This window comes from Manis pentadactyla, chromosome 13 (assembly GCF_030020395.1).
Source record: "Manis pentadactyla isolate mManPen7 chromosome 13, mManPen7.hap1, whole genome shotgun sequence".
NCBI classification, from domain to species: Eukaryota; Metazoa; Chordata; class Mammalia; order Pholidota; family Manidae; genus Manis; species Manis pentadactyla.
The window spans coordinates 87,644,180-87,661,247 of NC_080031.1; the positions used below are offsets into that span (position 1 = coordinate 87,644,180).

General features: G+C 41.1%; 1 protein-coding gene across 1 annotated transcript; it reads right to left on the reverse strand.

Annotated features, from left to right (window-relative positions):
• Positions 1–710: 710 nt before the first annotated feature.
• Positions 711–16,702, reverse strand: CDO1 (cysteine dioxygenase type 1). Its single transcript, XM_036894593.2, has 5 exons — positions 16,285–16,702; positions 8,464–8,541; positions 6,796–6,950; positions 2,339–2,508; positions 711–1,378 (listed from the first exon to the last, which is right to left on the reverse strand). Exons 1-5 carry the CDS (start codon positions 16,452–16,454, stop codon positions 1,349–1,351), a joined length of 603 nt encoding a protein of 200 aa, XP_036750488.1. The 5' UTR covers positions 16,455–16,702; the 3' UTR covers positions 711–1,348.
• Positions 16,703–17,068: the final 366 nt, after the last annotated feature.

Consider the following 17,068-nt stretch of genomic DNA (forward strand, 5'->3'; position numbering starts at 1 on the left):
AAAACGTCTATCTTTTATGTACCAGGCACTGATTCTAGGTGTTTGAGATGCAGCCACACTGATCTTCACAACAATTATATTTAGAGACATGTGGTCTCCCCAGAAATCCAGGGCCGATAGGTTGGAGATCCTGGAAATCAGTGGATGGGGAAGAGCTGTGGCTAAGGGAATATTTTCTTTCATGCCTGTATAGGGCTTTGCTTCAATTTCAAGTTATATTTTAAGTATTTTCTTTTTCTTTTTTTTTTTTGAGAGGGCATCTCTCATATTTATTGATCATATGGTTGTTAACAACAATAAAATTCTGTATAGGGGACTCAATGCACAATCATTAATCAACCCCAAGCCAAATTCTCAGCAGTCTCCAATCTTCTGAAGCATAATGAACAAGTTTTTACATGGTGAACAAATTCTTACATAGTGAATAAGTTCTTACATGGTGAACAGTGCAAGGGCAGCCATCACAGAAACTTTCGGTTTTGATCACGCATCATGAACTATAAACAATCAGGTCAATTATGATTATTTGTTTGATTTTTATACTTGATTTATATGTGAATCCCACATTTCTCCCTTATTATTATTATTATTATTATTTTTAATAAAATCATAAAAGCATTTTTTGCAGTGCTTTGGGTAGTGTGCCTAAATCTAAGAAGCTGTCAATTATATGAAATTCAGATCAAGTTAAACAGAAAGACAACTCTAAATTGTATTCAAATTCAGCTTTATTAAAATTATTTGGCAATTTTGGTAATAGCACAAAGTCTTTGACTATAACCACTGGACACAAAAAATACGAGTTTATATATTTGGCTTGTTGCGGGTTTGGGTACATGTACTTTTCTAAATCTTCTGCCCTTCATTTCCTTACCAAACGGCAAAGAGTCTGAAGTTTATCTACAATACCCTACTATTTATAGAAAAGGAACTTGTAAAATAATAAGATTGAAAAAATAAAATCCACAGATTCAAAAAATCCTCTTCAAATATTAAGAACATACAAAGTATATTAAAGACATCTACATTTAGTCCTCCGAGTAACAAGGCTGGCATTTGATGTCTATGGTTTCTGGTTTTTATTTATTGTTAATTACAGGAGAGCACTTGATTTGGCCTTTAAAAGTCACAAGCCTTTTTTTTTTTTTTTAAATGGGATTTTTCTTCTGCAGTAGCTCAGGGCACTATGTGCTTACTTAACGCCCTAGAATTAGCATCTGCCTTACCGGAGATCTAAGTATTGGCTTTGTAAAGTATACTATTGGACAGCAAATGGTGGGAAGCCCTAGTGTCCAAGGCAAAACTTTCAGCAGATCTTAAAGTAAAAGCTCAGAGGATCTGGTCCTCCTTAGTTGTTCTCCAGTGATCCTGAAGTTGTCTGTAAGGAAGAAAAGAAAGAAAGCTGTGTAGGAACCTTTACAGCAAACATTTCAGCTTGTTCTTAGTTCTGCTTTCCAGGAAACCGCTGTGTAAACTCAGCTATGACAATGGGGTTTGTTTCTTGTTCTTATAAGAGTTTGTCTTGGGGATTGGAATGCAGAAAACAAAGCTGGTCAATCACTTGAGAAAATGCTGCACTAGCTTCTCTCAAAGGCTGTACTTTTATAAGATGCCATGAGGATTGTTTTCCATCTCTGTTTTCATGTACTATCTATTTCCGGATATTCCAAACTTACTGATTAAAAACCATTCCCCCCAAATGACCAATTTATTTCACTAGAGGTAGAAGACTGCCATCCCACGTTATTTTGTTTACCTTATTAATTTTAGCTGGAAACACTTGTTCCTCATGGGAGAACATGCTATTAAAGTCTATCCTCATTTATTTGTGGTCTATATAGCATTGCTACTCAACAAAAAAGCAACTTGTCAATCAAAGCAGGCAGGTTTCCTTCTTTGTATCACCATTTTGGGTCTCGACTTTGCAAAAGTTAACTATGCAGGTTATATGTCCTAGCTAATTAGACCCATGAACATTAAGTTACAGCAGTAGCAGTTATGGCAAATAATACAGTTTTCACTCTTATTTCTCTAATAAATGAAGAGAAAACATATCCTTTAGGAATGAGCATACATTTTGAAGTTCCTCAATAAATAATTATTTGGATCTGATTTAAAGGTTTTTAAAAAATACAATTGGGAAAATACAGTCTCCCAATTTAAAGAATTATGATATAAGGGGCCTTTCCCCCAAGTTAAGGTTCATTTTATTCTTCAGTTCAAGAATAGTTAAAACAAGATACTCAAATAATATCTAGAGTGAAAAAAAGCAATGCATACAGTGTAATATTGCCAACCCACAAAACACTTACAACTAGGAGAAAGAAATTTTACTTACAAATGGAGTCTTGATTCCAAATTTGCTATGGAATGTCATGGTGACTTTGTTTTTATGTCCTGTTCTCTGATCAAAGGCATGGCATGTCTCAAAAGGTGGGCTGTACAAGTGAAGGCTCACAGCAGGTTCCGTATGGCTAATATTCTCTACTCGATGTAAGCCAATGGAATCTAAACAATAGTCAAGAAGGAAGAGCTTAGCTGATAGCTGTAGGTAAGAATTATTTCAATCACTGAAGATCGTAAATCAATCTGATATATTTGGAGTTAACAGACATTAGTCAGAATTGAACTTCCAGTTAATGATATAAAGTGACATCACTCTGCTCTTTCCTGAAACCCCCTACAACTGCCGTAAAAGAATAAAAAAGGCATCAACAAAGATAAAGGAAATGAGAAAAGAAGACACCAATAAAAATCTGAAGGCTTGAAACTATATAAATGGTTTTGCAGAGGAGAGAAAGCTAAATCCTCAGCTACCCATGGGGACAGCTAAGAAGTCACCTTATTTATCTTGAAACTCCCAAACAGCTCAGGAATTGACAGCACAGGTTCTTCTGGAAACGAGCATGAAGTGGGGGCCAAAAAAATCCAAGAAATGGTTGAAAGCCCACTTAAATAGAGTCTCAAATCCCTTTCACCACTTCCCCTTTCTCCTTCTCCCCAGCAGAACTCTGAGATCTATGCTCTGGGAAATCATATAATAGGTGAACTCAGGACTGATGGACACCAGGTGGAAAACAGGTGACTTAAGTGAAAATTTACATTTGAATGGTAAGATCTGGGTTTTCTTCACCACCTAGCTGCCAGAATGCTGGTAGATAGGAATTTTTTCTCCAGGCAGCAGATGGGAAACAGCTTCTCAGGGAATCTGATCAGCTCAAGAACAAAGCCCTAAAGATAATGCCATTGGTTGTCCCTCCAGGGAAATGTTCTGCCACATTATCCTAGAGCGAAATCCAGTGGACAAACACCATCCATGTGTTCAGAGCTACCAATTAACTTTTTTTGTCCCTGTTTTTTAAATATTAGCACACAGCCAAGGCCACCAGGCATTTGAACAAAGCCTCACTAGGAAAGCCAGAGCAACACCCCCCTCAAAAAACAACTTGAAACAAGTACTACACAGGAGAAGACGTGAAAAAAAAAGCTTATCATTAATATCTTCAGAGAGATCAGAGAAAATACTACAAAAAGGACCAGAGAATAAAAAGAGCTTTTAGAAATAACAAAGATTAGCAGAAATAAAAACCTGATTAGAAAAGTTGGAGGAAAAACTGAGGGAAACTAAGGAAAACTAAAAGAATAAAAGGACAAAGATAGAAAATACAAAAGAAAGATAAAAGATATCAGAGGAATAGTTCAGGAGGTTTAATATCTGAGCAATAGGAATTTCGGAAATAGAACCAAAAAAAAAAAAAAAAACCACAAAAAACAAAAGAAAACCTTGAGAATATTTTCTTGAATGAAAAGACACAGATTTCCAAATTGAAAGACTCTGACAAGTACCCAGTACAATGAATGAGTCATGAAACTAGGTAGATCATTGTGATACTGGGGCCACAGAAAAGCTTCAAAGGAGATCCCAAAGATTTCTGAAAGAAAAAATAGGTTCCATAGAAAGATTCAAGAATCAGAATGGCACCAGGCTTTCAACAAGAAAACTGGAAAGTAAAAGACAAGGGAGTCCCTTAATATGTCTAAGAGAAGTTGATTGCCAGGTTATGTAATTCCATATCCAGCTATACTATCAAACATGTTGCAAGAGTCGACTACAGATATTTTCTAGATATATGAGGTCTCTACAAACCCTTTCTTATTGAGCCATTGGAGGATATGCTCTGCCAAAACAAGAGCATGTACCAAGAATGGAGCAGCAATGATATCAGAAGACAAGGAGATCAGCAACAGGAAAGAGCAAAGGGAAAGCCTAGACGGTGTGGGGATACCCCAGGGTGACAGCTAAGCCCTGACCTACAGGTCAACCAATCTACACAAAGCAGGTCAAAAGGCCCTGAGGACGATGTCTTCAAGAAGATTAAAGTGAATAAGTAAAGATCAGATATTCAATTTTTAAAGAGTATGTTGAGAAGAAATGTATACAGTTAGAAGACTCTGAGGATTAATCAAGGAAAAGAATTTGGTGCATTTAGTATGGTTAACATAGGCACCTACTTTTTGCATTATGCTTTATGATCTAGTTCCATGAGCTTGCAAATAACTAAGAGTGAAGCCCAGAAGACTTAGGTTCTACTCCCCGCTACAACAACTAGCTAAACTACCTTTGAACAACTCACAACTTCTAGGAACTTCTGTTTTCTCATTTCTAGAAGTGGGGCCTATTTCCCCCAACTGCGAACTCTCTGATTCTGCAGCTTACTGTTTTCATAATGTACTGGCTTATGGACAACTTAGAACAAAAGTTCACCATTCTTAGGAACTGACTGCCCTTTATACAAATTATTATTTGTGTCTCCAACTTAAAGGGCATACACTACCCAATACATGCTGGACAATCCTGCAAGCAAAGACCCCACTAAAACTAGTCATCCAATCTTTAGAGAAGCCCCTGAGGCTCATGTCTGATTGCTATTGTTAATGATCCCAGCATTATTGTTGTTTTTAGGTCTTTGTCTCCTTTCCTTTATGCCCATGGCATACTATCTGTCACAGTAATTTTGGACCTTTCTTGGTGATACTTACGGATGCCAGTTTGGTCCAGACTGTGTCCACCTTTGGCCTACTACAATGGGTAACTTGGTTTCTGTTCCAATTCTCTCTTTGCACACTGTCACTGAATTGATCAAGATATTCCCTAAAATTTTGCTTACCAAAGCAAGCTCTTACTGTAGCTGGTCTTGGAGGCCCATGCCCTGATTTCACTTTACCCTCCAAATGCTCTTTCCAAGCCAATCCTTCCTTCTTCCCTCTAGCTAGACCATTCGTGAATAGTTTTCATTCTTTGCAATGACTGGGCCTTCCCTCATGCTCTTTCTGTACTTGAAACATCCTTCCCACTGATCACTATCTGCTTTCTTACTCCTCCATCCATAAACATCAAAGGTTGAAAATGTGTGGCTTTTGATCATATGGGTAATTAGTCTTCAGAAATATTTAGCTTATCCCACCCATATTTTATCAATTGGCAAATTTTCTCATAAAAATTAGGATTCCCACTCTATGGAAAAATAAATCAGGACAATCTTGCTGGAGCTGGGTGGGCAATGCTGCCCCCTCAGACAGTTCAGCTTGCACACACCAGTTCCCACAGCCTCGTTTCCAGCCTGCATCACTCACCTTACGTGCTTGGCCCCTATAAACTTTGGCATTGGAGACTCTTGAAAAATGTTTGCCTGTTCTTAGAGATTAATCTAGTTTCACAAAGACTCCGTGACTCTAGCTGAAAATAATTATTCTGAAAGGCTTTTGGCTTTATTCTGAGTGACACAGGCAACAAATTTGTTCTTGGAAACTGGGTGCACCTTATATATATGGCAACCCACAAACAAGAAACTCCTGCTACATATAAAACACCTTTGTATTCTGTGAATGTGGGGAAATCTTCCTATACACACTGACTTTGTAAGTGGCTTGCATTCTTAAACTGATGAACAAATTTAAGCCAAGTATCAAGGCCAGTACTGGACTTCAAGATGTAAGAAGAAACTGCTTTGCTGGAAAAATCTCCATAATAATTTATGTAAGTGGGATAGCATCCTGATTAAGACTATGGGCTTCAGAATCAAATTACTTGGGTTTAAATCCTGGCTGTGACTTAAAAGCTGAGTGACTCTGGACAAGTTATCTAATCTTCCTATATGCTGGCAATCTCATGTATAAATGGTAATAAAATATTATCTCATACAAGCTTGAACAAGATTTTTGGAAAGTTACTATTCCCTTTAGGACTAGAGACATAAATCACTCCCTCTTCTGAAAAGCATGTGGCTCTCCCATATCACATTTAGGGGAAAGAACAAATTCTTTGTAAAATATCTACAAATCATCGCTAAATAATGAGCTTTGCAAAGTTTCCCTTGAGAATACTCTTTTAAGTATGCTGTATGCATTTTAGAAAAACAGGGACTAACTAGCATTTTTAATCACTTCCAGAATATTTCCATATATTTTCTAACACAAAGACTAGTATTTCTAACTTTTGCCTTACTCCTTCATTAAAAGACTCTACTTATATAAATTCATATTCGATTCTAACTGTCCTCCGGCTTGGCAGGTAAATGACTTTTCTGTGGCTCCTAATATACAAGCATATGTTTTAAATAAGTGATTCCAATCCAGATGCAAAGCTTTAAAAAAAATGAATCACCTAAATTTCCCAAGTATTTAAAATCATGATTCCATGATCCAAGCTCTACTGACCATGTGTAAGTAAGCAATATTTCAAATGGGCGTTTAGGTTTTTCCCACTTGCCCTTAGGAAAGGGTACTGGATGTTACCGTTGATGTAGGCACACTGGTTTTCCCTCAAGGTTCTTTCAGATTTCTTGATCATCTCATTGGACTTTTTGTCAGGCCAGGCAAATAATGTCTCCTTTAGATTTCCCTGCAGCATCTTCAGAAAGCAGTGAGCGTCCGTGTGATCATGGATACTGCTATATGTACACAAATGACAACTGAGCTCAATAGACGGTTCAGTGCCCAGATCTGCTTGTCTGCCAAAGGCTAAACCTGCACAATTTCAGATGTCCCCCAGGCCCAAACCTGTTTCAACTGAACTTTTAAAAGCCATCATTTTACAACTTAATACTGTGCAGGGCAAACTAATACAATACTGTGTCGTGCATATCAATGCATGTAAGGGGTACAGTTCTGATGCATGCCTCCACTGATGAACAGTTAATTTTTTTAAAGTTTTGTAATACTACCTTGGTAACAGAAACACAAACCCAGAAAACTTTTCTCTTCTCCAAGGCATAGCTTTTACGAACTCAATTAAGCTGGGCTAGAACTTGATTATGAAAATACATGAGACATTTTAGAAAGGATAAAGATAATCATCATTAACAATCGCATCATACTGAGAGGGTCACTTGACAGCTAATGTTTTTTTCCACAGGCTTTGTCTCTTTTCTCCTTCCTTTGGGACACAAAAGGTATGTGCATGTGTGTTGCCACCTGAAAATTATACTGTGGAGAATATATAATGTTAACATGTTGTAGATTTAGAGTATCCAACCTGTGACTACCTCCCAGTATAAGTGGGAGGAAGAAAGTAAATTGGATTTAAGTTTATTAAGTAGTATTAGCTGTAGGGTTGTCAAAAAGATATAAGCTCATATTTATTATTTAGCATTTATTTCATATGTTGAATCCCATTAACCTATATATGTAGCACAAGAACTGTTTCCTAAATTCATACAGACTTGTCCTACTCCTGACATAAGATCTGCTTTCAAAAAATATTGACAGAATGAGTGAAAACAACTCCATTTCATATGAGTAAATACATATTCTACAGACCTAACTTCCCCAAATCTTGTAAACTCATGTCTCCTTTTTCCCATCAAAAATGAGTCTGGATTATTGTTTTTACCGTTCTCACAAGACTGAGTAGGATCTGTTTAGAGAGACAATACTCAACTGGTATTAAGTCTGGTGAATGTATCAACTAAGGACAAATTAAAGAACCAAGTTTCGAAGAATGGGTATTAGTTTAAATTGCCTTACCCTCTACATAAAGAAAGTAAACAATTAATTTGAAGTAGAAAGAAATTTTAAGAATTTGTGAATTGCTTTTCTAGCTCCAAATCTAGACTCTTTGGTCCCATGATTGTTTACATACTTCAAAGCACTATAAAGGTCAAGTTTTAGCAAAATTCCATATAAAGTTTAACTGCAGAGAAGACAGAGAGACTGAGTTAAACTGGTTACTTGCCCCCTTTGACTTACTACTCATGTAGGGGGCTGGTTTTGATATGCACGATGCATGCCTAAACCCCTCATACTAACTGCCAGAAGAATTTTTGTTGTGATTAGGGGATACTATAAACAAATAACTGTAACATGAGAGACGTTAGCGCCCAAAAGACCTGTTGTCACCTTGGCACTATACATATGCTGGAATAGATATTCTCACAAATATTTGCAAGTGAATAGTTACATTACCTGCCATGTCCTTCACCCCAACATAGAATCATTAGATTAAATTTTCCATTTCCTTGATCCACAAGATTTCGGGTATACCTAAAAAGAATGTATTCAGAAGTTTGAATTTGGTTGATGAAAGGAGCCCTGGGAAAAATAAGTGTGTCACATGTATCATTCATTTACAAACGTTAAGATTTCTATCTCTAAGCAACATTAAACATGATTTTCTCATTAGAAACTCAGCACAAATAAAAACAAGTACTTTTTCCACTGTTCATTTTGGACATTTTTGTATTTTGAATGACCACATTTACAACTTCTCCATTTTAATTAATGGATAGACAAGGTAATAGGGGAGAAAGGCAAATTCTTTGATTCGCCACGTGACAGCCTCGAACTGATGAAAAGATAAAAGATTTCTCATAGAAGGTATTGGCAAAGTGCCTTAATACTCTAGACAAGAATGTTACTCTTGCTAGTTTGTTTTCCTTCTGATAGCTGAACCAGAACTTGAGAAACAAGGTTTCAACAAATAGCTGTTCCTAGAATTCTTCTTAGTTTTGTTATAGTCCGGAACACGTTCAAAAGCATTAATAATGGAAAGTCCTCCACAAACAGGGTGTGGGTTAGCAAAAGTACCAGAACAAGGACGACTACATTAAGGAAACAAATAACACTTGAAACCTTGTCAATGAGGAGAAATGAGTAATTGGCCAAAAAAATTCCAAACCAAAGCAATTATAATCACATCACCACAAGCAAAATCAACTTTAAAGTCTGCTGGTCCAATGCGTACTATTGACACCATCTAATCAGCAAAGTTTGATAATTATGAGACTCATTTAGGCTCATTTTTAAAGAAAGGAATCTTTACCTCGGGGTGGTTATTTGTTCACATGTCATCTGTTCACTTATGTCCCATGTGAACAAAAACATCTGAAATGGAGTCAGAAATGTTAAGAGGCCTTAAAGTGGAGATGGGAGGCCACTGGGGAAGTTGGTCTTACATGGGCCCATACCTAAATGGAGCACGGACTTTTTGACTGTGCCAACCACAAGTGGCTATGTCCTGTTGCAGTCCTCAGAATGAGGCTTATTTTGCTGAACTCCATTTTAGCAACTAATTTAGCAATCTATCCTATATGGACCAACATTGGTTTCTATTGTCTATGACTTCATAATTCTTTCAAAGTAACTTACGCAAGCCTGTGGTTTTGCCTTTATGAACTGTCTTTCTCCACCCCCTTGGAGCACATTTCAGGTTCCTCTCAAATCTGTCTCCTGGATTTAAATTCCTAAAGCCTCCAAATGAACTTTTGGTTTGCTTTGTGGCCTCAGTTCTTTATTGTTTAACATTACATGGTGTCAGATGTGGGATCAAAGCACCTGCCTTCTGTCTCCAGTGCTGTTGCAGGTTTGAGTAAGGTACCTATGAGAGTCCATTGTGTTCTGTCATTTCATTGGTGGCTTCGGTTCATTGAGGTAAGTCCTTTTGGACCCAAACCTTCTGTCTTGGTTGGGGTTCAGGTTTATTAGGGTTTCTTCTGTTGCCCGCTTTTGTCTACAGGATTTAATGTCCCTGTCTGGTGAGTAATTACACTTTTGCCTTTCTCCTTTTCTTTGTAAAATGGAAAGTTCATATTCTAAGGGAATGGATACTAAGCAGTCACCTTCTGAAACTCCAGCCAAATATATGTTCAAAATTATGGGCCCCAGGCTTGCAAATTTCTTTCTATATGATTACCTGGGATGACTTACAACTAAATCAGCTAACCTAGGGTTCCTGTGAGATTTCCAAACTTGTTTATCTACACAGTCAACTAGTATAAGGCAACAAAACCAAACAACCTAAAGGGAAGACATATTTTAATTGACATTTTGAGGCCTCTAAATATGGAAGTGACTCAAATAGTGCTTCCCTTCACAATACAAATTCCAAATTGGTTCAGGCTAATTCTGAATTGTCTCAAAATCTCATCAGAATGGAAGAGACTTCTAAAGTCTCTCTGCAACTTTGCTGCCTACTCTGTCCACATCTCCATTCCCAGCACATCTTCTTTCTCTTTACCCTTTGCTTGCTAACTTCCTCTTTACAATGACCTATTATAGCTACTGCTAATCTGCCAATGCACTGTAGAAGGGATATTCATGTGCTCTCATTGACCCTTTATGTACTTCATTCTGTGGATTGCTTAACTCACCACAACCAGACATTTTTCTTTTAAGTAATTAACCTAGGGAATTCTTTACTGTCTTCCTCTCTAAAAGTTCTTCCGTTCCCTGTAATTCCCTAAACCCCTACTCTTCTTCGGCTTTCTACAAAACTCCACAGACTGCTTGACATTGATAACCAGTTACTAACTTGCTGATTTGAATTATAGGAAACACTTCTTGATAACACTGAATTACTTTGGTTTATTGATGATCCTCACTTAAAGAATGAAACAGGTCATTATGGAGCAGGTTATTCAATGTTCTCAATAAATAAAACCATTGAGGCCAAGTCATTGCCTAAGGCAACCTATGCCCAGCAGGGGGAACTTTATGCTTTGACTGAAGCCTGCATCTTGGCCAAAGACTAAACAGTAAACATTTACACTGACAGCAGGCATATATGCCTTTGGTGTTGCCCGTGACCCTGGTGTGCTCTGGAAGCAAAGAGGTTTTTTAACTTTTTCTGGATGAGAGATGAATAGTACTTATATCTTAGAACTCTTAGAAGCCATTCAATTAGCTAAATCCTTAGTGATTATAAAAGTACATGGCTGTTCAATCGATAACTTTGAAGAAAGGGAAGGTAACTATTTGGCTCTTGTTGCTGCTAAGTCAGTGACCTTACAACAATCCCAGTCCATACTGGAAGCACCTGGAACAACCTACATGGGTGACTGGAGATCTAAAAGACATGTTACAGGCACAACACACCGCTGCTTGACAAAGAGAAATGGTTAAAACAAGGCTGTAAATTTGACCGACCAAGAAACACGTGGGTCGCCCAAATAACTGAGTGCTCATTCCAGACTCCATACAAATAGCATATTTTACAGTATATACATGATTTGACTCACTGGAATACAAGCAAAATGGCTTTATGGGGAAAACACTATTACTGGCAGCCATGCCCCAACACTGCTTCCCAAATGCCAAATTTGTCCAAAACATAACCCTAGACAACCAATTCATACCTCTATGGGTCATTTTCCCTTACCCTTGGGCCCTTTGAAGTTTTGGAAATAGACTTGATCCGCTGGCCCTTTCTCAAGGATGTAAATATGTACTAGTGATGCTTTGCATGTATTCTTATTTTATAGAAGCATTCCCATGTCCTCAGCCATCAGTAAAATGCTTTCAGAAAGGATTTTTCCAGCTTGGGGAATTCCTCATGAGCTCCACAGCTACTGGGGAACCCATGAAGGCAAATTTTACAATAGACACGTGAGATTTGGCTGATATTACATTTCCATTGGACTTATTCTCATTCCTCTGGCCTTACAGAATGGACACGTGAGGTGAACAAAACTCAATTGGCAAAGCTCATTGCATCTTTTCATCTATCCAGAACTAGAGTCCTTCCTTTAGTACTGCTTAACCTAAGGTCTATCCCCTTTGTCACACATAGATTGTCTTTCTTTGAAATCACTACTGGAAGACCTATGAGATCAGGCTAAGAATGTATGAACCCTTTCTATTAAAAGGAGACCTCCTGACCTATTATAAATAACTTATAAGAGTCCTTGGAAAGAATTCAAAGCTCATAGAGCAATCTTTGCACAGTGTACTGTTGGGAAACAAAGATCTTCAACATCATAATCTCTGACCTGGAAAGTGTTTACTGGCAATGTCACCTCTACAAAGATTCCCTTCAATCTTGTTGGAAAGGGTCATATTGGGTATTGTAATCAATCCTCATGCTGCTAAACTTAAAGGCATTGACCTGTGGATTCACAGTTCTCGTTTTAAAAAGGTACCCTCATCTAACTGGACCCCCCAATCTACTGAAGATCTCCAGACCACCTCAGGACCAACAACAACCTGGACAAGAAGCAAACAACAAGTAAAGTAGACAGCTTTCCCAACGGCTGGGACCAGTCCTGTATAACCTCAGAACAGACTTTTACTAATGCCCAGCGGTCATGGAATATTTACAATAATCCTCCCAGTAATAAGCATTTTTGCACTCTTCTTAGTCCTATTTGTACTCAGTGATTTTAACTACTTGGGTTTGTTTAATTGGCTTCAAACATGAAACTTTCTGATTCTACTTAGCCCAAATTAGAGGGACTAGATGGCATGGAAACCCTGTGATTCAAATATACCAAGCCATACATAGCAAGCTCTGGAAAGCCTTTCTGACTGCTAGGTATGTCATCATCAGCCCACTGCTGGTCATGGAAAATCAGGAGACCCTTTGGTCACAGACATTTATAATTACACCTTAGTCAAATTTTACTGTCAACCAGACTGCTTCTTTTGATCTCCCCTATCAAGTCAAAGTAGTTTTGCCTCCCAGAAAAGGAAATCCTTACTTTAGGCTTTACTCCTCCCAAAACATAGAAAGCAGGAATTCCAATAATTTAATAACGTGTCAAGAACTTTTAGGCTTCCTACAATTGGGTCTTATGGACATGCCACGGCATAAATAGCAGAGGCTCTTCAGTAGACCCTTCTAGCTGTAGAACCGTCCCCTCATCTATGTAGAAGATTCTTTCAGCTAAACTAAGCTTGCTAAATCTCTAAAGGAAATTCCATCTTCTAAAACTTTTGGTTGATTAAGTTTCAGATTCCCAGGTATATTTAGCTGGCTCCTGACCAGATTTGAGACCACTGAGATCTGGCTACAAATGATCTTACTTACCATTCTTCTAATTTGTTCGATATTCATTATTCTGAAACTGTTAATGCTTTGTATCAGTATCTTAAGTTCTCTGTCAGAATTCAGATAATAGCTGTTCAAAGACTAGAGATGATCAATCAAGCTTTCCTTCATGAAGGTTAACTCACTTAGATTGTGATACAGATTGAAGACAACTCGAGTAAGGTCAATGCCTAGGGACCACTTCCCTAGGACCTACTTGTTGCTCAGATGGGGCCATTACCCCTACAACTATGACTCCTATTCAAATAATACCTCTTTCCCTCTAATGTAGGACACGACATACCAGGAATGAATCTTCCTTGCTATGAGAGACCAAATATTCCTGACAACTCTGAGCTTAAATAGTTGACCATCAATACTTTCCAAGAAAAGATCTTGATCAGAAGGGGAATATGTGAACAGAAACATTTGAAATGGAGTCAGGAATGTCAAGGGGCCCCACAGTGGAGCTGGGAAGCCATTGGGGAAGTTGGTCTCATGCTCATCCACACCTAGACAGACTATGAACTTTTGGACTGTGCCAACCGCAAGCAGCTACAGCCCATTGCAGTCCTCAGAATGCTTATTTTGCTGAACTCCAGTCTAGCCACTAGTTTAGTAATATTTCCTATAATGACCAACATTAATTATGTGTGCGTCAATCATAAGTCTTTCAAAATAACTTATGCAAGCCTGTGGTTTTTGCCTTTATGAACTGCGTCTTTTTCCACCCGCCTCAAGAGCACATTTCAGATTCCTCCTGAATTCCTAAAGACCCCAAATTAACTTCTGCTTTGCTTTGCAGCCTGAGTTCTTTCTTGTTTAATACCCACATGCCCCTCTTCCTCTTCTCTCCTCCCCTGGGCTGGAGGCCAGGTGCTGGCAAGGCAGGGTCACTGACAATGTTAATTAGTGATTTGGGGATGTTAGACATCCTCATTTTGCAGCCCTTTATGACCTAGCAAAGAATTGCACACATGGCCTTCAGTTCCCAGCAACTCTGTTCTTGGACCAGGGTCCTCCTTGCCACCCACTAGTCATTGGGTCACCCCTCTTGTTTCTCTGGGGCTTCTTCCAGAGAATTTACTGTCTGGCCCACAGTGGAACATATTCTGTCTTGGCTCTTCTGTGTTGGCCTTCCTGAGGTCAGAAATCAGAATTCTTCACAGTGCCAGGATACCTATAGCATGCAAAAAATACTATCAAATGGATTTCTCCTCTCCAATCTCCCTCCCACCCTACTCCCACAACTGCCCACCTGGGACTGCACCCATTATCTGAATTAGCTGTGTCTCGGATACTTGTGGGATAGCTCAGTCCAACTGGTTGCACTTCAAGTGGTTTGGAGCTTTGTCAATCAAGACAAATTCAAGGCCCCTGGAAATGCCCTTTTCCTAAAGATTAAGAGCCCTTACAGCCTACCCTGGCTAATTATAATCACCTGGGCAATAAAATACACAGGTAGAAGAAACTAACATGGCCCCATGTGTCTATGGGAAATTTCGCAGTGGTTTAGTGTGTGGGTTCTGGAACGATACTGCTGATTTTAATCCTGGAGCCGCTACTTTATAGAAGTGCTACCTTATGCAGTTAATCCAATCTTTTTATTGCCTACCATTCCTCATCTGTAAAACAGTGATAAAAATGGTACCTTATCTCATACAGATGCTAAGTTAACACATGTGTAAAGTGTCTGGAGAGTACCTGGCCCATAACAAGCTCTCAATTACTCGGAGCTATGGCAAAATGAAAAACTATTCTCCGGTAGCACTGACAGCTACAGAAGGATAGGTATCAAAGGAATTTTCTATAGCCACTTGGAAGTGGAAAATGGAAAATGGGATCCTAATTAGACTTCCCCTTTTTATTTCAGAACCTAAAATATGGTTGAAACAAAAATACGCCCTGTCGACAAAACTTTACCAAAAACACTAGATACCTTTGGGTGACTAACAAACCGCTCCAAAGGAAAACCTCGTCTTTCCTTACTCTTCTCTTTCAACTATCCCTCCTCTCCCAATTCTCAAGCCACTGAAGCCATCAAGATCGAAGCGCTGACTGCGCTTTGGAAAAGTGTCGTCCTTCAGCGTAATCTAAGTTTTACTTCTGGCCCCCCAGAGGATTGGTAGATTCTTTTTCACTTAATCACCAAGCCAGGGGCTGCAGAGACCCAGCTTACCAGGGCATCTGTAACTCAAGCACATGTGGGAAGCGGCGGGCTTCAATTTACATTCCAGAGCCTCAGAACTGAGGATGAGAGAAAGCACACCGAGTAGGGGCTGAAGGGGAAGCAGTGGCTTAATTCGCAAACCAGAGTGAGTTTAAATAAACCCACAGTCCGGGAAGTTAGATTGGTTTGGGAGAGGGCGCAGCATCCTTTGAAATACAGCAGCTGACAACCCCAAAACGCTATTTTGCATTAGTAAAAATGCCTGATGGCAAGCTTGCAGGTGACCGAGGGCGAAGTGATGGAGAATTGGGGTCGGAGAACTGTGTCCTCCACCGTCGCCCCTTTCTCGGGATGGCTGATGTGGTTCTCCTCTGGGTTCACCCTCCATTGTGCAGCCAGTCCGTTCCTCAGCGCACCGGCGGCCACGGGGGTCTCCCGGCACCTCCGCGTCCCAGGCGAGCGACCGCTCCAGAGAGGAGGGCATTGCTCTAGAGACCCGGGGACCGGCTGGATGGGCGGCTTGGAAGAGAGCGGTTGACCAGCGAAAAGAGAACACAAAACTTTGCCGCGGCGCGGTGGCCACCCGCCGGGAGCCTGCCGCAGTCTCAGGCCAGCGTTTCCCACCTTTGGGCGACCGAGCGCAGCGCTGGGGTCGGGAAAACCTCGGTGGCTGCGCGAGGGCGGCGCGGCGGGCGTGCTCTCCCCGGGCCCGACTCCCACCCCGCACGCCCCCTCCCTTCCGATTCCGAGGCGGCGCGGCTGGGCTTGAGGCCCGCGCCCGACATCCAGGCGCGCAGGGCTGGCGCGCGCTCACCTGTACTGGTCGAACTTGGCGTACATTCCCCACTCGGCGGGATCGCTCTCGTAGGCTTCTAGCACGGCCTGCACCTCCTCCACGTTGACCTCCTCGCCGGCGAAGAGCTGGTGCAGGATGCGGATCAGATCGGCCAGGGTGCGCGGCTTCAGCACCTCGGTCTGCTCCATCCCCGCGGGAGCTGGCTGCGCGCGCGTCTCTGCTGGGCGGTGGCGGCGGAGCCGAGCGGGCCGAGGCCGAGGGACCCCAGCAGCTAGCTAGACAGCTACACACACACACACACTCGCCCCTAACTCGAGTGCCACAGCGGAAGGAAACCCGCACGAAGAGATCAAGGCGGGTGTGGGGGCACGCGGTGCGCGTAAATCGGAACCAAACAAAACTGCGGGTCCAGCCTCCCCTGCCTTTTTAAAGCTCTAGGAGTCAGCGGGAATGTACCAACGGCGCTGGAGGGTGGGAAGAGGCGGGGAGCTACCGCGGAGAAGACGCGGAGGCCCCGGGGCGGGGCGGGCGGGGAGCCGTGCACGTGGTCTCGGCCCCCCCAGCCCTGCTCCAGGGCGAGCGCCCGGCTGTCCCGCGGGCCTGCGCCCGCCGTGGGCTTGGAGCATCCTCTCCCCCACCTGGCGGGGCGCGTTCGGCCGCCCAGCCCAGGCACTCCGCGCGCTCCCGCACCCCCGCTCCCGTCGCTCCGGGAAGGCTCCCTTCTGCCGAGGTTCGCGACGCTGGGATGTGGACTGAGGGGTTCAGGAGAAGGCCCGGGGACGGCTGAGGAAGGAAGGGGAAG

Coding starts and splice junctions, on each gene's coding strand:
- CDO1 (XM_036894593.2), bottom strand. CDS start 16,454: ATGGAGCAGACCGAGGTGCTGAAGCCGCGCACCCTGGCCGATCTGATC. Junction 6,951..8,463: donor TGGGGTGAAGGACATGGCAG/GTAATGTAACTA, acceptor GTGTACATATAG/CAGTATCCATGATCACACGG. Junction 1,379..2,338: donor TTGGAATCAAGACTCCATTT/GTAAGTAAAATT, acceptor TCTTCCTTACAG/ACAACTTCAGGATCACTGGA.